The following is a 22,728-nucleotide window of genomic DNA, read 5'->3' as shown; positions in this document are numbered from 1 at the left end:
TGTACCTATCCAAGAGTCTCTTAAAAGACCCTATTGTATCCACCTCGACCACCTTCACTGGCAGTACACTCCATGTACCCACCACTCTGTGTGGAAAAACCTACTCTAACACCCCCTTGTACCTACTTCCAAGCACCTTAAAACTATACCCTCTCGTGCTAGCCATTTCAGCCCTGGGGATATACACATAATCAATGCTTCTCATCATCTTATACACCTCTATCAGGTCACTTCTCATGCTTCGTCCCTCCAAGGAGAAAAGGCTGAGTTCACTCAACCTATTCTCCTAAGATACGCCCTCCAATCCAGGCAACATCCTTGTGAATCTCCCCTGCACTCCTATAACCACCTCCCTCCTGTAACGAGCTAACCATAACTGAACACAGTACTCCAAGTGAGATCTAACTAAGGTCTCATATAGCTGTAACATTACCTCACGGCTCTTGAACTCAATCCCATGGTTGATGAAGGCCCGCACACCATATGCCTTCTTAACAGCACTGTCAACCTGCGCAGCAGCTTTGAGTGTCCTATGAACACGAACCCTAAGATCTCACTGAAGTAAGATTCACTGGTCTATAATTTCTTGGGTTATCTTTGCTCCCTTTCTTGAACAAGGGAACAACGTTTGCAACCGTCCAATCCTCTGGTACTTCTTCCGTCCTTACTGATGATGCAAAGATCATCGCCAGAGGCTCAGCAATCTCCTCCCATGCTTCCCACAGTAGCCTGGGGTATATATATCTCATCCGGTTCTGGCAACTTCGCTTTCAAAAGCTCCAGCACATCCCCTTACTCAATGTCTATGCACCCAAGCATTTCAGTTTGCTGTAAGTCATCCCCACAAGGTCCTTTACCCTGGTGAATACTGAAGCAAAGTATTCATTAAGTACCTCCATTACCTCCTCCGACTCCAAAGGTTTCAAAGGTACATTTAATGTCAGAGAAATGTATATAATATACATCTTGAAATTCTTTTTCTTCGCAACCATCCACAAAAACAGAGGAGTGCCCCAAAGAATGAATGACAGTTAAATGTTAGAATCCCAAAGCAAACCCCCAGCTCCCCCCCACACATAAGCAGCAGCAAAGCAATGATCCCCCTCCCCACCAGCAAAAAAAGCATTGGTGTCCCCCACCGAGCACTCAAGCATCAGTAACGGCACAGACTTGCAGTACTCCAAGGACTACTCGTTCACCCGGTAATTTGACATACCACAGGCTCTCTCTCTCTCTCCCTCATAAGGGAAAAAGAGGTGTCCCCATTAGGGGAGACATAACAAACAACTCACTGATTTATAATGTTAAAAGTCTGCTGCGTCAATTTTTCTGAGCTCTGTACCCAAAGAACTCGGGTCTCTGGGCATACAGCCAGCAGTCAGTTGGTGCTTTTGATCTTCTGTCTCCACAACACACCAATTTCCTGCAGTGGCACTGACCTAGAGTCTGCCCACCTCCAGAACCATGAAATCCTGGAACCCTGAAGGTGTGGTAGTCTTCTAGTTCGCATCCTTGGTATCTCAAATAGCGGCCAGTCGTGAGACCCAGTGTGTAACCCCAGGTCAGGGTCTTCAAAAGAACCCTGAAAGGGAAAAATAGAGATATTAAAGATGGAAGTAGAGCTGTTTCAGCCCTATATAGACAGTGTATTGAATTTTTTAGATCTACCTAAACTTACAGATTTACAAAATGAAAGTTTATTAGAACCAGTAACTGTCAAAGAACTGAACGTGGCCATCTCTAGGTTAAGGGCTGGAAAGTCCCCGGGTTCTGATGGGTTTACCTCAGAGTGGTACAAGTCCCTGAAGACAGAGTTAGCCCCATTACTACTTAACACCTTTAATTGGATCTTGTAGAGAGGAGAAACTCCACCTTCCTGGAGAGAAGCGATTATTTCAGTTATTCCTAAAGAGGGTAAAGATAAACTAGAATGTGGCAATTATCGGCCAATTAGTGTTCTTAACTTAGATTACAAACTATTTACATCTATATTAGCGCACAGATTGGAAAAGCTTTTCCTGGCCTAATCCATTTAGACCAGACTGGATTTATTCAACAAAGACAAACACAGGACAACATAAGGAGAACTCTGCACATATTAGAACAGGTTAATAAGAACGAGACAGAGACAATGGTAGTAGGATTGGACGCTGAGAAAGCTTTTGATTCGGTTCGTTGGGCATTCCTATACAGAGTGTTAGGAAGATTCGGCTTTCAAGAAAAGTTTATTAAAGTAATTCAGACTCTATATGACAGCCCTACAGCCCGAATTAAGATAAATGGGGACCTCTCTGACTCCTTCATCTTAGAGAGAGGCACTAGACAGGGATGCCCAATTTCTCCTCTCCTTTTTGCGCTATATATTGAACCGCTTGCCCAACTAATAAGACAGAGCGAAATCGTAAAAGGTATCAAGGTGGCAGGGATTGAACAGAAAGTGGCGTTATTCGCAGATGATGTTTTGGTTTATCTGAGTGAACCAGAAAAATCATTTATAGGATTGTTTACACTGTTGGATGACTTTGGGAAAAGATCAGGTTATAAAATAAATGTAAAGAAAACGCAGGTTATGTCCCTAAATTATACACCATCCAAAAAGTTGCAGGATACATATGATCTTAAGTGGGAAGCTAAATCATTAAAATATTTAGGAATAACCCTGCCGAAGGATCTTTCAACACTGTCACAGGTAAATTATAGGCCATTAATCTCAGAGATAAAAGCAGATATGCATAGATGGAATCTTATCCCCTTTTTAAGTTTAAATTCAAGGATAAATCTATAAAAATGAATATTCTTCCTCGGTTATTGTATCTTTTCCGTACTTTACCGGTGGAGGTGGATGATAATCAATTCAGGGAATGGGACAAATGGATTTTCCGCTTCATTTGGCAAGGAAAGAAACCTAGAATTCGATATAACACCTTACGGTTAGGGAAGGAAGGAGGAGGTATGGTTCTTCCTTGCCTGAGAAATTATTTTTATGCCTCACAGATAACCCCTCTGTTATATTGGTGTAATAGGGAATATAAGGCTAGATGGAAGGAAATAGAATGTGGATTAGTTGACAGTTTTCCTCTTCAGGCCTCAATAGCTGACAAAGGATTGATGGCCCAGTTGGAAAAATTTAAAAACACTTGGATAAATTTTACATTAAAAGTATGGCAGAAGGTGGTTAATTCATGTGGAATTAATAACATGTTAAAACTCTTTAGATAGTGTGCATATGATACCGAATTCCTTCCCAACAGAGGAGATAAAAGATTTGAGCTATGGATAAAGAAAGGTCTTACAACCTACCTCTCATTTATAGATAAAAGAGTATTACAAAGTTTCCAAATCCTGCAGGACAAACATGGCCTAGAACATAATGACTTTTTTAGGTACCTTCAAGTGCGAAACTATGTTAACCAGAGTTGTAGATATACAGACCTATCAACAGTAGAATTAGAATTTTTCAAGATTCTGAATTCGGCTTGCAGTTCAATACCTAGTAAATCAGTTTCTCGATTATATAATGCACTCTCCCATGCTAAAAATGTAAATACACTGTATATTAAAGAGAAGTGGGAGAAAGAAGCGGGGTTGGTACTTTCAGAGGAGGCTTGGGGGAAAATCTGCAGCTTTCAATGGTCCTCGACTAATTCTTTGACTTGGAGAGAACATTGTTGGAAAAACATTATAAGATATTTCAAGACCCCATATCAGGAAAAATATAAAGATACAAACGTGACGTGTTGGAGAAGGTGTGGCTCCAAGGAGGCAAATCATTTTCATATTTTCTGGGATTGCCCTAAATTAAGTCTATATTGGGAAGGTATTCATAGAACATTAGTTAAGGTACTTAGGTCTCAGATACCTCTGAACTTTGAGACGCTCTATTTGGGGCATGTATTGTTTCTTGAACAGAAGGAAGATATAAAGTTGCTGCAGGCCCTCTTAGCGGCAAGTAAGAAATCAATCACTAGAAAGTGGCTAAATCCAATACCACCTACATTAGAAGATTGGCACGAAATTATCTTGAAAATATTTAAAATGGAAAAGTTGACTTACTCCCTGAGAATTCAAAAAGAAAAATTGTATCGAATTTGGAATAAATGGATTGAATATATAACCCCAATGTGAGCAGACTTTAGATGACTATCCTAATGATCTATACTGCTCTTCTCATCAACACAGTAATATTGCTAACGTAAGCACCCCTAGTCTAAATGTCTTTTTTTTTGTTTTCTTTTGGAAAATAGAGAATTAACGCAAATAAAGGGAAAGATTTGGGAAAGGGATTAAAAAAATGAAAAAATTAAGTAAATAAGTACATAGGGATTAGATAATTATGTCTGCGGGCAGGAGCGAGCATGAACAAATTAGGATATAAACACCTACAATGGTTGATACATAGGCTTATATACAACATTTTGGACCAGTGGAAATGGTCCAGAAGGGTTATATGGAAACTATTATTACCATTTTTCTTAACAACTAATTCCATTACTTAGCCTAATAGGTTAGATTTACCACAGTACATAATTATCTATTTAAATGTTTATCTTCCTTTTATATCATCTCAATGTGTACTTAAGAATGTATAAATAATTGTAGTTTTATACATATAAAAAATGGAAAAGGTTATATGTGTGAAAAAAGTACATGATATTTGTGAATTCCTTATCCAAATAAAAATAAAATTAAAAAAAAGGAAATAGAGCTGTTTCTGAAGATGCAAGCAAAGGAGTCGCCATTAGGCGCAATTGTCCTCCTAAGCTCCAACCAGACGCACGTTTCCACCATTGCATCTGATTGGTCCTATTTTCACACGACTCATCCTCTTGTTCTTCACATACTTGTAGAATGCCTTGGGGTTTTTCTTCATCCTGCTCACCAAGGCCTTCTCATGGTCCCTTCTAGCTCTCCAAATTTCATTCTTAAGCTCCTTCCTAGCAAGTTTATAATTTTCAAGACTTCTAAAAGTACCTAGTTTCTTGAACCTTTCATAAGCTTTTCTTTTCTCCTTAACTAGATTTTCTACATACTTTGTACACCATGGTTCTTTAACTCTACCATCCTTTCCCTGCCTCAACCCTGAACATTTACCGCATTTCTGCCTTGCATTTCCCAGAGATCATCTGCTCTCAATTTACATTCCCACGTTCCTGCCTAATAGTATCATATTTCTCTGTACCCCAATTAAATGTTTTCCCAAATTGTCTGCTGCTATACCTCTCCAATGCTATGGTAAAGGAGATAAAGTTGTGATCACTACCTCCAAAATGCTGTCCCACTGAGAGATCTAACAGCTGACCAGGTTCATTTCCTAAAACCAAATCAAGTACAGCCTCTCCCCTTAACTACATATTGCATCAGGAAACCTTCCTGAGCACACCTAACAAACCACCCCATCTAAACCCCTTGCTCTAAGGAGATGCCAGTCAATATTAGGAAAGTTAAAATTTCCCATCACAACAACCATATTATTATTGCACCGTCCCAGAATCTGCCTCCCTATCTACTCCTCGATGTCTCTGTTACTATTGGGGGGGGGTGTATAAAAACACTCATTAGAGTTATTGCCCCCTTCCTGTTTCTGACCTCCACCCACAATGACTCAGTAGACAATCCCTCCATGACTTCCTCCCTTTCTGCAGCTATGATACGATCCCTGATCAGCAGTACCATCCCTCATCACCTCTTTTGCTTCCCTCCCTGTCCTTTTTGAAACATCTAAAGCCCAGCATATTCAGCAACTATTCCTGCCCCTGAGTCACCCAAGTCTCTGTAATGGCCACAACAACATAGTTCCATGTAGTGATCTATGCTCTAAGTTCATCCACCTTGCTTATGATACTTCTTTCATTAAAATAGACACATCTCAAACCATCTGGCTGAGCGCTACTTTGTTTTATCATCTGCCTGTCCTTCCTCATAAACTCCCTACAAGCTGTCACTACTTGTGTGCCAAATGCCCCATCCTCTGCCTCTTCACTTTGGTTCCCACCTTCCTACAAATCTAGTTTCAACCCTCCCCAACAGCATTAGCAAACCTCCCACCTAGGATATTGGTTCCCCTCCAGTTCAGTTGCAACCTGCCCACTTGTACAGGTCACCCCTTCCTCAGAAAAGATTCCGATGATCCAAGAACTTGAAACCCTGCCCTCTGCTATCTCCTCATCCACTCATTCATTTGCACTGTCTTCCTGTTCTGACCTTCCCTAGCTTATGGCACTGGGAGTAATCCAAAGATTACCACCTTGGAGTCCTGCCCTTCAGCCTCTTTCCTAACTCCCTATACTTACTATTCAGGACCTCTACCCCTCTCCTGCCTATGTCATTGGTGCCAACATGTATCACAATCTCCGGCTGCTCACCTTCCCCTTCAAGAATATTCTGCAATCGCTCAGAGACCTCCTGGACCCTAGCACCTGGGAGGCAACACACTCTCCTGATATCTCTTTTGCTGCTTTAGAATCTCCTATCTGCCCCCCTAACTATTGAGTCCTCTAGGACTATTGCTTAGCCTGACTTTACCCTACCCTTCTGTGGCTCAGAACTGACCACAGTGCTATTAGTCTGGCTGCTGCTGCCTTGCCCAGATAGGTTATCCTCCTCAGCAGTATCCAAAGGGCTATACCTTTTGCTGAGGGGGATGGCCACAAGGGGACCCTGCACTGACTTCCTTCTCCCTATATTCCTGTTGATGTTCATTCATCTACTCCTTAAATTCTACACCCTGGCTGTAACCACCTGCTCAAAGGTCATATCTATCAATTGCTCTGCCTCCTGGATGATCCTAAGTTCATCCAACTCTAGCTCCAGCTCCTTAATGCGGTCTTTCATGAGCTGCAGCTGGCTGCACCTCGCAGGGGTGTAGTCATCAGGGAGGCTATCAGGTTCCATTAATTCCCGCATCCTACAGGAGGGGCATTCCACTGCCATATATCTGCCATCCTGCCTGTACTGTACAATGGGCAACCAAGACCAAATCAGCAATCACGAAAGAAAAAACTAACCCTTCTAACCTGTTTTTTTTGGCCTCAGCCTCTTCTTGTCAAAGCCACTTGAGTCAAACCTGACACTCCTACTCTCACCACTGGCCTACTCACAGCAGTGTCTGCCCTGCTTGCCCCTTCTGTACTCTTATTTAATTTGCAGTGCTCTGCTCCCGACACTGATTGGACCTCCCCAAAGCTAACACTTTCTAATCCAGGCTACATCCTGATGAATCACTTTTGAACCCTCTGCAAACCTATTCTATAATGCAGTGACCAGAATTGGACACAATATTCTGACTGTGACCTATCAAAAATTTTATACAGCGGCAACATGACTTCCTGACTTCTGTATTCAACACCATGACCAATGAAGGCAAGCAGGCCATATGCCCTTCTTACCTCACTCCCTACTTGTGTTGCCACTTTCATAGAGCAAAAACTTGCAATGTCAGGAATCTTTTTTTTACTGTATATCATTGCTCTTAAGGGTGCTGCCATTTACTACATACTTTCTTCCTACATTTGACCTCCCCAAAGTACAACACCTCACATATCTCCAGCTTAAAGTACAACTGCTATTTCCCTGGCCATATTTCCAACTGCTCCATATCATGCTGAATCCTTTAACAACCTTCCTCAGTATCCACAACTCCAACAATTTTTGTGTTGTCTGCAAAGTTACTAGTCAGTCCGCCTACATTTTTGCCCTAGTCATTTATAGATATATGTTTCTGCTTTGCCTTGTTTCTTACAGGCCTTGAGGATTCTTAACATCCCTGCAATCAAAACACTGATTCACTTCAAGTGGAACAAATATGGAAAGTATTATTTCCGAATTCTTGCTTCCATCTACTTTATTTACATCAGCATATTCACCGCATGCTGCATCTTTCGTCCTCTTGTACCACGGCGGAATAATGTCACAGACCCAAGAGATACTCAGATTTTGGAAGAGGCGCCATTAGATGTTAGTACTTTGACATTGCTCCAGTGGACTGGTGCCAGCTACTGTGGCTCTTTGAACCGGGGAGGGTGGTTCCTGGGGTGTTACCCTCAATGTATCCTGAACTCATTAATGGCAGAGAACCTGAGGGACAGAGTAATGTACCCTCCGTACTGCTCCAGTTACCCAACATCAATCTTGAGCTCCAATGCTGACTATATGGGGTTTACACATTCTCCTTGTGACCATGTAGGATTTTTTCATACATCCCAAAGCCATTTGGGTCAGAAGATTAATTGGCCACAGTTAATTGCCATTGTGTGGATGTGAGAATATGAATGTGAGAATGTGGACTGAATAAAAAAGATTATTGTAGGATTAATCTAAGTGAATGCTTGATGGTCAGTGCAGATGCTATGGGTGAAGGTCTCTATGCACTGAACTACCATGAAAAAGTATTACATTAGTAAGTCATTCATCGCTGGCAATATCTAGCAGGAAACCTAGGCTTTAACTCAACAAGATGCAAGGTCTTAGGTGGAAAGGAGCACATTGTTGCTTCAAATCAATCATGGCTGATTTTTTAAAAACCTTATTCTCCCACCTTCTCTCCAAGCTCTTAACCCCTTTTCCAATCAAAAACCTATTCAATCTCTGCCTTAAATCCAGCTGAAGAGTTGGCCCATGGGTTGTGGTCTGAATGACTAGTGGGCACCATAGTCAGGTTAAGGATAAACTAATTATGCAAGATTCCTGGAGGCTTGGCAAAGTTGTTTCATGGTTGTTCATGGATTGCTTTGTGACTCATGATCTACTGTGCTAACAATATGCATCTCTACAGTTAGAGTAGTCCAGGCACAGGAGCACTGCTGCAGAAAAGTCATCACAGCCTTTGATAACCTCAGCCTCTGGACATTTTACTCCATAGAAAGCTGAAGTTTAGGAGCTTGGGTCCTTGCATTCTAACAAAATTGGATCATAAGTCAACTTACCATAGTCTTCTGGGGCTCCTGAACATGCTTGTCATGGCTATTTCCATTTAGTCTGACTACTGCATAACCATCACTAACCATGGCAGAGAGGAAATTGCAATCATAGAATTATAGAGCTGTGCAGCATGGAAAACAAGTCCTTTGGTCCAACTCATCCACGCTAAGATGACTGCCCAAGCTAGTCCCATTTGTCTGCAAATAGCCCATAATCTGTAAAACTATTTTTTTTTTTATCCAAGTACCTCTATAAATGTCTTTCAATTGTTCCCGCCTCATTTGTGTAGCTTACCCTAAGAACATTTGAAGCTTGTCAACCACCAGTGTCACTCCTGGATACCTCTAAATTCCTATACAGAATGTTACACTCCCGAAAAGTGGCTGATTTTTATACTTTTGGATATGGCCCAAGAAAGACACACTGAGGCGGGTCAACAGTTCACTGACTTTAATGAGAACTGTTGCAGAATTTAAAGAAAAGAAAAACAATAAACACTAGGCCAACAGGGCTGTTAACTAAAACACTCAAACTGAAAATTAAATGCCAACACTGTGGCTGGCAGCAATAACTAAATACTAAATGAATACCGCTCCTTTACAGCATCGGTCAAAATGGTAATACTCTTTCCCAGAAAAATACGAGGGTAAACAGGAAGTGTAAATGTTGCTGTGCTTTTGGTCAACTCTTGATAAGACTAGAATGAAAAGAAGAGAGTTATATACCACCCTAATGAAACAGTAATTAGCTGGAATGTGCATACTTACAAGCGAGCTTGTCAAACTTGATGTGCAGCCTGCCTGTAGACCCCACAGCAGAGTCTGTGGTTGTGACCAATTTAATCCTTTATGTTCTGCAGCATCCATAAATGGGATACAACATAGAAAACTGCTTCCATGCAAGTGATCCACAGTGTTTCTTGATCAGTTTCAGTGTGGTATCCTCAATGGAGGCATCACATGAGGAACAACGTCATTCATGTAAACACTCTGCTTGTCAGCAGCCTGCATTATGCAATGAATTCCACGTGCACCTTTGAGGGAAAGGCATTTTTACTTTGGAATCACACAAAGAGTCTTTAAATTTCACCAGCATGATACCCAAAAATTGGTACATGTGTTGTTATTATCCACGTACCAAAATACAGTGTAAGCTTACATTTGATTGCCTTCCACAGAGCCTACCAGGGACATACCAGAGAAAAAGCAAGAGCAGAATGCAGAATATAATCCACAGTTACACTTACAGAGAAAGTGCAGTGCATGTAGACAAAGGAGATGCAAGGGCCACAAGGACATAAACTAAGAGATCAGGAATTCATCTTAGGGAAGAATCTCTATCCCAGTGGCTCATAGGAGCATTTGCGTGGATTTTCTGTTCTTTAAAACTATTTAATAAACTATAATAAACTTACCAAAGAGGTCCATTTCACAATAGGGTGGAAAATATAACATTGCTAGCTTTTGTAATCCAATCAGAAACCAGCTGTGTCTCAGTGAAGTATTGTCACACAAGTTGCTATCAGTGATAAAATAAAGGTAATTACCTGTACTCATCCTTTGAACCATTTACTCTTGTTTCCAGCTGTGCTATATATCAACAGAAGATTATATCCGCTTGGTGGGGGAAATAATTTCTGTCTTTGGAGCCGTTGCAATTCTTCTTGTAGAAGTAAGAAAATTTTTTTTCATTTGTAGGATGTTTGCAAGAAATAGAAGCAATCATTGTCTTTAAAAAAATATCCCTGCCAAAGTGTCATTGATAGCAGATAAATGGAAACCACATAGGTAAAGTTCTATATTAAATGATTTTGTCCTTGAAGAGAGCAAAGACCCAGAACTGTGGAAAAGGATTCCATTAACCAACACAGATAATTTGGTTAGGGTTGGTGTTAACTGCCCAACCCTTTACTACTATCTATAGAATGTAAGACTTCTGCCAGTGATATACAATCAGAAATTACTCTGAATTAAAATTCTTCAATTGTACCAGCCTATGTGGTACAGTGGTACAGCTATTTGAGTCACGGAGAGAACCGTGTTCAATCCTGACCTCAGATTCCAGCTCTGTGGAGTTTGCACATATTCCCTGTAACCATGCATAATTCCTCCAGTTGTTCCATTTCCTTCCTGCATCCTAAAGATGGGCAGGTTGATGGATTAAATGGCAACTCTGAGATGCTCTTTGAGTGAAGACAGGTAGTGGAATCTATAGGGGATTGAAGATGTGGGGAGAATAAAAACAGGATTAATGTAGGACTAATATAAGTAGGTGGTTGATGGTCAGCACAGACTTAATGCCTGATTTTGTGCCATATCTCTTTATGTCACGATGATCATTAGTGAGCTTCTTATAGAAGTGTTCTGAAGAAATATTCCAACCCCTTTCCTCCCGCTGCAAAATAAATTGATAATTGTCATCATCATTATGTGCTGTGTCATATGACATCATCATTCTGTGCCATGTCATATGACATCATCATCATGTGCCATGTTGTACAATGTGGGCAATCGTGGTCTATCCACAACCATGATTCTTCCTGCCAATTTTTTCTATGGAAGTGGTTTGCCATTGCCTTTTTCTAGGCAGTATCTTTACAAGTTTGGTGACCCCAGACATTATCAATACTCTTTAGAGATTGTCTGCCTGGTGTCAGTGGCCACATAATCCATTGGGTTGCCAACTGTCCCGTATTAGCTGGGTCATCCCATATATTGGGCTAAATTGGTTTGTCCCATACAGGACCGCCCTTGTCCCATATTTCCCCCACCGAGCTAGAGCGTTCCTATGAAACCGTTCGTAAGCCGAAATGGTGTAAAGCGCAGAAGCAATTACCATTAATTTATATAGGAAAAATTTTTGAGCATTCCCAGCCCCAAAAAATAACCTACCAAATCATACCATTAACATATAAAACCTAAAATAACGCTAACATATAGTAAAAGCAGGAATGATATGATAAATACACGGCCTATATAAAGTAGAAATAATGTATGTACAATGTATCAAAATCGGGAAGATTAAGCCAAAACCGATTTGTAGAAAAAAATCAGCATGTCATGCATGTGCACACAGGTGCCTGCGCAAGGCTCCATGGTCATGGTCATCTTTCTCGGGGTAAACACAAGTGTATTGTATTTGATTGCTACTTTTGTCCCTTATTTGGGAGTGAGACAGTAGGCAACCCTACAGAACCAGGACATGTGATGTTCACCAGCTGATCATATGACCATCCACCTCTTACTGCCGTGGCTTCATGTGACCCTGATTGGGGTGGGGGAAGGCTAAGCATGTACTACACCTTGCCCAATGGTGAGCTGCAGACTAGTGGAGGGAAGGAAAACCTTTCACCTCTGTGATAAATTGATACTGCATGTGTTAAATACTGGACTAGAGAAGGGAGTATGGGTCTAGGTGTGTCCTGCTCACTTAAGGAAGGTGAAATGTCTCCCATAGCCTCTCCTTTCCAGGTGTAGTGATCGCTACAGGACCACTGTTTGGCTTGCTGTTCAGGAGGTGACTCACATATGGCCTCACCTACACTACTGTACCCATAGCAACACTTTCACGTGGTGTCTCTGTTCTTACTGAGTTTGCTATGTCATGGTGTTACCAGGTGTCCACCGGTATAACTGGGCAGGCAGGCTGGGCTCATCAGCCTTGTTTAGCAGCCAGCCTAGGAGAAGGACAACTCCAATTCCAAACCCAGGTAGATGGAACTCGTTAGCCTTGCCAGGCAGTCTGTCTAGGAGAAGGAAAACTCTGATACTTAACCTACAGCCTTGCGGTCACCACAGTTATCGCAGCTCGCTGTGCCATTGTGGAACGTCCAGGCCTAAAGAGTGGAATCAGTCCACGTGTACTGATCCTCACTATAAACCTACACAGCACAGGCAGGAAGAAAAGTCCTACAGCGATGGAGATATTCCCTCCTGATCTTCGCAAGCAAAGAAACAGCCATCATCAGAAGGGAGTATTCAAAATATATCAGCGATGTGAACTGAGGATAGATAGAACTGGGAATTCTCATGGAGGCAGAATAGATCATTTTCTATAACTGACAGTCAATGTGAATTTTATTTGATTCTTGTTAGGGGCATCAGCCTTCGATTCAATATTCAAATTTATTTATCACATGTACATCGGAACATATGTGAGATGCATTAACAACCAACACACCCAGGAATGTACTGGAGCACCCACAAGTTTTGCTCCAAGAGTTAGTACTATCTTTTGCACCTTGACCCTGCAGTAACACTGTCCCGTTTGTGTGTATTGATAAGTTATTCGTATATGGATAAATGACAATCCAACTTGAATTGAATTCTGGTGCCAAAATAGCATGCCCGCAATGCTCAGCAGAACAACACAAAATGCAAGAAGTGACAAAACAAGCCCTGTTCTCCACCCCCCCCCACGCTCAGACACACGCGCGACAGGCCGTTGTTGGCCTCCAGCCTTCAGCGGTCTTAGTCTTGCGCTTGCAGACATTGAGCTTCGATTTTCCCCAGCTGACCAGCAGAGATTCACAAACTCTGATTCTAGCCGATGGGCCTTGACTTCCAGACTTCCAATTCAACCTGTGGACCTCAGTCTTAGGTATTTTCCCCAAACCCTAGGCCTCAATCCATGGACTCGCCGATGATGGGAGCCTGAACACTAGGCCTCAAACTCCAGTCAAACTGATTTGCATACTCAGGAGGTTATTGGCCTCTGTAACCTGCTGACAACTTGCTGACCCTGGGGGGAGGGGCACACCAGTCCTCGTTTATGCTGTCTGCAACATTAATCATCTGACCATGTATGTGTCTCTGGCCTTAAAACACAGAGCTGAGGCTTAGACTCTGACCTGATCTCTAATTTCCCCATAGTCCCATCCCTAATTCTTAACCTGATTCCCTAACTCCACTCTCTATCCTTCAAGATCATCCCTATAAACCCAAAATAAAATCTAAACTGCAACCTTGACGGTGACTACAGCTTGACACCTCTTAAATAGAAACAGATTGTTCTTCCCACCCAATTCAACATGGGGAATCGAACCAGACACTTCTGCATCAGGCACCAGAACTCCTTGTTCATGAAGGATTTTTGGTCTTAGCTGGAGATGAAGTTGGGATGGCTGTGGGAATTGGCAGTAGTGAGCCAGCATCCTGTTGTACATTCTGCCTAACTTTCAAAAATCAGTGTAAGTCATCCAGTCAAGATGCTGCTGAGCAGCAATGTCTATCGATATCGTGCCTCAGACTTAGATTCTTTTTTTAGGTTTGTAGGGATGGTTTTGGGGACAGCACAGAGAGTTAGAGGTCAGGTTAGTGTTTAGGGGCAGGGATGAGGGAGAGTTAGAGGTCAGGTTAGTGTTTAGGGACAGGGATGAGAGGGAGTTAGAGATCGGGTTAGTGTTTAGGGGCAGGGATGAGGGAGAGTTAGAGGTCAGGTTAGTGTTTAGGGACAGGGATGAGAGGGAGTTAGAGATCGGGTTAGTGTTTAGGGGCAGGGATGAGGGAGAGTTAGAGGTCAGGTTAGTGTTTAGGGACAGCGATGAGAGGGAGTTAGAGATCGGGTTAGTGTTTAGGGGCAGGGATGAGGGAGAGTTAGAGGTCAGGGTAGTAAATGAAAAGCCTGGACTTCAAGTCCAGGACAAAGTGCTCCATGATTGAATATCAGTGCTCCTGGAAGTTGTGTTGCATGTGTTGAGGAGACCAGTGATCCCTAACGAAAGATAGAGGCCCGAAGGATTCATGATGACCTGGGTCACTGCCGTCAAAGGTCTGTATTAGTCTGGAAATTTAGACTCGAAGGTCAATCCCATAATGTTACATTCTGGGTCTTTGCCTGAAGGTCAAACCTTTGATTGGCGAGTCCTGGGACAAAGTCCAGGGCGTTATGTCTATGAGTCTGAGAATCTGGGGCCAATGACTGTAGGCCCAGAGTCAATCTGTCTTGGGGTTAGAGGCCTGCTTATGTGTGTAAATTGGTGGGTGGGTTGAGAGGGATGTGAAAGGGGCTTGTTTCGTTTTCGTCTTGTTTTGTTGTTACTGCTGCTTTTGTTGTTCTGCAGAACACTGGGTGTGCGATGTTGGCATTGCAATGTGTAGCGACACCAATGGGTTGACGCAGTACATCCTTGGGTGTGCAAATGATTCATTCCACTATATGTTTTGATCTATGTGTGATAAATAAGTCTGAATAAATCTGAAACTATTAGATGGATGGATAGATTATTGATCCCAAAGGAAATTACAGTGTCACAGTAGCATTAAAAGTGTAAAGATATACAAATATTAGAAGAGAAGTAAGAAAAAACAAAAAATAAGGTACCTCAAATCGTCTTACAGGAGGGAATCATCACTTCCCTGGCTAAAGGTTGACTCATTATAGAGCCTAACGGCCGAGAGTAAGAATGATCTCACATAGCCCTCTTTGGAGCAGTGCAGTTGTCTTAGTCTATTACTAAAAGTGCTCCTCTATTCAGCCAAGGTGGCACGCAGAAGGCAGGAGACATTCACCGGAATTGCGAGGATTTTCCATAGGGTCTTTTGTCCACCGCAGCCTCCAGTTTGAGTCTTATTACAGAGCCAGCCTTTCTAATCAATTTATTGAGCCAGTTGGCTTCATCCGCATTGATGCCATTGCCCCAATGCCCCAGCACAGCTAATCATGCAAATAAGCTCCTATAAAGCCTATAAAGCAAGGTATTGTTTATTTTCTGGTGTTGGCTGAGGGATTCTTATTAACCAAGTTGCTGAGCAGTGGCAAACACTTCCTTCTTCCTGATTCCAAAAGTGCTGAAAATGAAAACTTGCCCTGAGATACCAGAGGATTGGAGGATAGCCAATGTAGATTTCTTTTGAAGAAAGGTTCTAAACATAAACCAGGAAATTATCGGCTGGTGAGCCTGACGTTAGTAGTGGGAAGGTTATTGGCAGTAATTCTAAGGAACTGGATATATAAGTATTTGGATAGACATGGGCTGATTAAAGATAGTCTGCATGGCTTTGTGTGTGGTAGTTCATATCTAACCAATCTTACAGAGCTTTTCAAGGAAGTTACCAGGAAAGTTGATGAAGGTAATGCAGTTGATGTTGTCTACATGGCTTTTGACATTGGAGGATGGTTAAGAAGGTGCAGGTGCTTAGCATTCAAGATGAAGCAGTAAATTAGATTTAGGCATTGGCTTTGTGGGAGAAGCCAGAGAGTGGAAGTAGGTGGTTATTTCTCTGACTAGAGGCTTGTGACTAGTGTAGTGTGACAGGGACTGGTGCTGGTACCATTGTTGTTTGTCATCTATATCAATGATCTTGATGATAATGTGATTAACTGGATCAGCAAATTTGTGGAAGACACCAAGACTGGGGGTGTAGTGGACAGCAAGAAAGGCTATCATGGCTTGCAGCAGGATTTGAACCAGCTGGTGGAAAAATGGGCAGGAAAATGGCAGATGGAATTTAATGCAGACAAGTGTGAAGTGTTGCACTTTGGGAGGACCAACCAGGGTAGATCTTACACAATGAACGGTAGAGCACTGAGGAGTGCTGTAGAACAAAGGGATCTGGGAATACAGGTCCATTATTCATTGAAAGTGGCATCACAGTTGGATAGGTTTGTAAAGAAAGCTTTTGAGACATTGGTCTTCATAAATCAAAGTATTGAGTACAGGAGATGTGATGTTATGTTGAAGTTGTATAAGACATTGGTGAGGCGCAGTTTGGAATATTGTGTGCAGAATTGGTCACCTATCTGCAGGAAATATGTAAATAAGGTTGGAGGTATACAGAGAAAATTTACAAGGATGGTGCTGGATCTGGAGGACATGAGTTATAAGGAAAGACTGAATAGTATAGAACTTTATTCCTTGAAATGTAACAGATTGAGAGCAGACTTGATAGAGGTATACAGAATTATGAGTGGTAAAGATAGGGTAAATGCAAGCAGGCTTTTTCCACAGAGGTTGGGTGGAACTTCAATCAGAGGTCATGGGTTAAAGGTGAAAGGTGAAAAGTTTAAGGGGGACATGAAGGGAAACTTCTTCACTCAGAGGATTGTTAGAGTATGGAATGAGCTGCCAGCACAAGTGGTGCACGAAAGCTCGATTTCACTGCTTAAGAAAAGTTTGGGTGGGTAAAGGTATGGAGGGCTATGGTCTGGATGCAGGTTGGTAGGAGTAGACAGTTTAAATGGCTCAGCATAGACTAGATGGGTCAAAGGGCCTGTTTCTTTGATGTACTTTTCTATGACTCTATGAGATATCAAGAAATAACATTTGTTAGATACTTATTTTAATTATCTCTCCACAGATTGTTGATTTTTTACGGTATAAAACATCAGCGTATTTTGGGAAAACTACTCTTGGAGGCCCATTTCATGTTATAATGTAAGTATAATAACAATACCATTTTAATTATGCTGGTGTTAGTGTGTTAATTGTAGTATTGTTTACAATTCCTTTTTTAACTTTTCGTCCTTCAAACCATCCTCTATAGATGGCCATGTCAGGTTTCATGGTCATCTCAGCTGGTTGTTCTTGTAGGATGTGTCAAGTTGCTTTGTTCTGGAATGCAAAGACCATAAGGGTGATGGAAATAAATTCAATAGTAACTTCCCAAAAAAAAGAAAATTGGATATACATTTGAAAAAACATGTACTCATTGAGAGTATGATGCATTGGATTGGTCCTTCTAAATTCTGATCAAACCATAACGGCAAAACAGAATTCTGTAAGTTTCAAGAACTGTTCTCTGATTCTTCCTTTCTGTGTAACCACTCTTTCATTTATCTATTTTTAGAGGAAAAGCCTGAAGCCGCCTTGCCTATCCATGTTTTGGATCCCTGTTCCTAAAATGTCCTGTCTTTCCCCCCCTTTAAAAACTTTCTTCAAATTACTGCTTTCATCTCCTTACCGATTTTCTCTTTTTCTCTTTTTGTGCATTCCACAGTGCTTTGTTCCCAATTTATCCATCTTAAGACTTGAGATTTATTTCTCTCTCTCATTGCCAGTTTTTCTTCCATCTGACTCATTTCTTTTATAATTCCACCTGTCTCTCCTTCCCTTACATATTTTTGACTCTTCCCCATTCTTTTACTTTATACTATCTTCTGCTCTTTCTTTGACTCTTGCTTCATGTATCCCTTCACTCATTAAATATTTCCCATTGCAAACATGCAAAAACAGTGCTTGGTAGCTTGGTATACTATTCCATTAGACCATGACTGTACAAGGTTAGCTTCATAATCCTTATAAACCTGCATAATAGTCAAACTCAAAAGTAAATTAATTATCAAAGTATGTCACCATATACTACTTTGAGATTTCTTTCCTTCCAGGCATTCATAGTAGAACAAAAAATGTAATAGTTGATGAAAAACCACATACAAAGACCGATAAACGTCCAATATGCAAAAGAAGACAAATTATGCAAATTAAATAAATAAATAAATGGACAGCTAGATAAACAAATAGATAGATATGACAAAACAAAACTGAAAACATGAATTTAGAGTCCTTGAAAGTTAGTCCACAGGTTGGGGTATCAGTTCAGAGTTGAAGAGAGTGATGTTATCCATGTTGGTTCATAAGCCTGGTGGTTGAAGGGTATGAACTGTCCCTGAACATGGTGGTGTTCAAAGTTCAATGTATTTTTTAAATCAAAGAATGTATACTACCTTGAGATTTCATTGATTCAATATAATCAATGAAAAAGTACACACAAGCAAAGACTGACTAACAACCAATGTGCAAAAGAAGACAAACTGTTCAAAAAAAATACAATAACTAATTAAGTAAGTAAATAAATAAATAAATAATACTGAGAATACGTTTTGTCGTGTCCTTGAAAGTGAGACAATAGGTTGTGTATTTGCTCAGAGCTGAAGTGAGTGAAGTTATCCACGCTGGTTCAGGAGCCTGATGTTGGAATGGTAATAACTGTTCCTGTGGGACTTAAGGCTTCTGTACCTCCTTCCTGATGGCAGTTGGATCATGGGGGCCCTTGATGATGAATGCTACTTTCTTGTGGCAGTGCTCCTTGTAGATAAGTTCAGTGGTAGGGAGGGCTTTTCCTGAGATGGACTGAACTTTTTGGAGGCATGTCCATTCTTGAGCATTGGTGTTTTCATACCAGCTGTGATGCAACCAGTCAAGGTACTCTCCACCACTCATCTATAGAGGTCTGTCAGAGTTTTAGATGACATACTGAATCTTAGAAAGTAGAGATGCTGTCATGCCTTCTTTGCGGTGGCATTTATGTGCTGGGTCCAGGACAGATCCTCTGAAGTGATAACGCCAAGGAATTTATAATTACTGACCCTCTCCACCTCCATTTTCCTAACGACTACTGGCTTATGGACCTCTTTTTATCTCCCTTCTGTGGTCAATAATCAACCCTTTGGTTTTGTCGATGTTGAATGAGAAGTTGTTGTTGTGGCACCATTCAACCACATTTTCAATCTCCCTCCTATATGCCAATTCGTGCCACCTTTGATTCATCCAACAACACTGGTGTCGTCAGCAAATTTAAATATGACATTGAAGCCGTACTTTGCTGATGGTGATTGTGGAGATGTTGTTGTCAATCTGTACTGACTGGGATCTGCAAGTGGGCAAATAGAGGGAACAGGGAGGTATCAAGTCTAGGTCTTGGAGCTTAGTGTCGAGGGGATGATAGTGTTCAATGCTGAACTGTAGACAGTGAAGAACATATGGATGTATGCATCTTCATTGTCCAGATGTTGCAGAGTTGAGTTAAAGGTGAGTGAAATGGCATCTGCTGTTGACCTTTAGAGACAGTAGGCAAATTGGAGCTCTCAAAGCACCTCTTCACAGTGTGTGTAATTACTACTGGGTGTATAGTCATTGAGGCAGGTTATCATGTTCTTCTTGAAACCTGCTTGAAGCAGGTGGTTACCATAGGCTGCAAAGTGAGAGGTTAAAGATGTCAGTAAACATCCAGCCTGTTGATTAGCAGAGGTCTTTAGTATTTGGAGGATTCTCTCATGTCTGCCTCAGAGACAAAAATCACAGGGTCATCAGGGCCTGTGGGAGTTCATAAAAGTGTCTCCATGTTTTGTTGGTCAAAGTGAGTATGACAGGTTTTGATCTCATCCGGGAGTGAAACATTGTCGTCATTTATGTTGCTTGATTTTGCTTTGTTGGAGGTGACAGCATTCAAGCCCTGCCACAGCTGTCAAGCGTTCTTCTGTAATTCAATTTTGGTCCAGAATTGCCTCCTTGCTTGTGAGATGGTACATATACTGTCAATTATTAACATCCATTTGGATATTCCCAGCTGAGACTCCCCTCCTTCCGATCACACTCAATGATGTGACCAGTGTTTTGAAGTGCATCGATCCAAATTTTCAATGTGTGGAGATGGTTTCTGGGTATCTCGCTCTAGTTTTTAGTTTTTGTGCAATAACGGAAAAATTACTCCAACTGAATTTGCATTACTAGATTCTGGAATCGTTATAAATTTATCAGTTGGATTTCCCCTAAAGTCTGTACTCAACAGAGTTCAAGCCAAGTCTGTGATCATACAATAATAGTTTAAGCACAGTTAGCTCTTGTCATACTTTGGTGAGTCTGCATTTCACTTGCTCAATCCTTCTAGAGTCACAATGAAGAAACAATTAAACAGTCCAGCAAGACTTTTAGATAAGTATTGGTTAACTATCACCCTTTTCATTTCAGCTCCTTTGAAATGAAGTATGATTTTCTATTAGCATTTTCATATTTGTAAATAGGTTTCTATGACATAACCCTAATCATAAGAAGACTCCTCACCATGAACACTACTTCACTTTTATGTGTCCTTTTGCTCTACATATTTAATTGTGTATTTATCATAAGTATCAGTTTTAATATCACTGGCATATGTCATGAAATTTGTTGCTTTATGGCATTGAAAGACATAATCAAAAAAAACCTATAAATTACAATAAAATAATATTTAAAAAATCTAGTAGTGCAAAAAGAGAGCAAAAAAAAGTGAGGTATGTTCATGGACTCATTGTCCAGTCAGAAATCTGGAAGTCAAGTCAAGTCAAATTGCTTTTATTGTCATTTCAACCATAACTGCTGGTACAGTACACAGTGAAAATGAAACAACGATCCTCCAGGACCATGGTGCTACATGAAACAATACAAAACTACACTAGACTACCCGAAACAACACAAAACTACACTAGACTTCAGGCCTAAACGGGACTACATAAAGTGTACAAAACAGTGCAAGACATTACAATAATTAATAAACAAGATAAGTAGACACAGTAAAGGACAAATTACAATATAATAATAAATGATGGAAATGGAAACAATGTTTTAGCAGGAATTGAGAAAGAAATGAGCCAAGAATTGCAAAGGGGGTGGAGTGGAGTGAAGAAGTTATTCCTGAAATGCTGAGTGTGTGTCTTTAGGCTCCTGTACCTTCTCCATAATAGTACAATGAGAAGGGCATGCCCTGGGTGATGGGGTCTTTAATAATGGATGCCGCTTTTTTGAAACATTGTCTTTTGAAGGTGTCTTTGATGCTAGGGAGGCTAGTGCCCATGATGGTGCTGGCTGAGTTTGCAACTTTCTGCAGCTTTTCCCAATTCTGTGCAGTGGCTCCTCCATGCTTGATGATGAGGCAATCACTTAGAATACTCTCCATGGTACATCTGTAGAAATTTGCAAGAGTCTTTGGTGATATACCAAGTCTCCTCAACTCTTAATGAAATGTAGCCACTGTTGTGCCTTTTTTGTAACTGGATCAATATGTTGGGCCCAGGTTAGATCTTTAGAGATGTTAATATCTAGGAACTTGAAATTGCTCACTCTTTCCACTGCTGATCCCTTAATGAGGACTGGTCTGTGTTCCCTCGGCTTCCCCTTCCTGAAATCAACTACTGGGTCTTGCAGAGGAAGGTACAAAGGCCAGGTTTTGAAACTTGTTGATTAGAACTGAGGGTATGATTGTGTTGAACACTGAGCTGTATTCAATAAACTGCAGCCTGACATAGGTATTACTATTGTCCAAGTCATCTGATACCCGAATGGAGAGCCAGTGAGATTGTATCCACTGTAGACCTATTGTGTTGATAGGCAAATTGCAGTGGGTCCTGATCCTTGCTTAACCAGGAGTTGAGTCTGGCCATGACCAACCTCTCAAAGCATTTCATCACTATAGATGTGAGTGCCACTGACAATAATCATTGAGGTAGCTCACCCTGCTGTTTTGGACTCTGGTAGAATTGTTGCCTTTTTGAAGCAGGTGCGAACCTCTGACCATAGTAGTGTGAGATTGAAGATGTCCTTGAACACTTCCACCAGTTGGTTGGCATAAATTTTCAGTATCCTATCAGGTACACCATCGGAGCCTGATATCTCAAGAAGGTAAACCCTCTTGAAGGATGTTCTGAAGTCGGCCTCCAAGATAGAGATCACAGGGTTACTAGATGCTGCTGGGATTCACACAGATGTAGTTTTATTCTTCCTTTCAAACCATGCATAAAGAGCATTGAGTTCGTCTGGGGGTGAAGCATCACAGCCATTCATGATGTTACGTTTTGCCTTGTAGGATATAAAGGCCTGCAAACCCTGATGTGCATCCGATTCTGTTTCTAACATCAATCTAAATTGTTTTTTTGTTTTAAAAATAACCTTTTGTAGGTCATACCTGGACTTCTTTTATAGTTCTAGATCTTGAATGCCACCGATCTAGACCTCAGCACACTATGAATATCCCAGTTCATCCACGGCCTTGGTTTGGGTATGTCTAGTATAGAGTGGCAGGGTGGAGGAACATCTCTACCAAAGGAGGTGTAAGGCACTTC

At 41.2% G+C, this 22,728-nt stretch overlaps 1 protein-coding gene across 1 annotated transcript in view; it reads left to right on the top strand.

The window, feature by feature from the left end:
* Positions 1-22,728, top strand: part of LOC140187437 (transient receptor potential cation channel subfamily V member 6-like) — a 197,419-nt gene that overhangs the window by 142,872 nt on the left and 31,819 nt on the right. Inside the window, exons 7-9 of the mRNA XM_072242761.1 lie at positions 7,741-7,953; positions 10,501-10,587; positions 17,214-17,290. Of these exons, the coding sequence (XP_072098862.1) occupies positions 7,741-7,953; positions 10,501-10,587; positions 17,214-17,290 (377 nt within the window). The remainder of the gene's footprint in view (positions 1-7,740; positions 7,954-10,500; positions 10,588-17,213; positions 17,291-22,728) is intronic.

The sequence above is a fragment of the Mobula birostris genome, chromosome 24 (assembly GCF_030028105.1).
Source record: "Mobula birostris isolate sMobBir1 chromosome 24, sMobBir1.hap1, whole genome shotgun sequence".
Classification (NCBI taxonomy): Eukaryota; Metazoa; Chordata; class Chondrichthyes; order Myliobatiformes; family Myliobatidae; genus Mobula; species Mobula birostris.
This window is presented reverse-complemented; position numbering and strand designations above follow the sequence as displayed.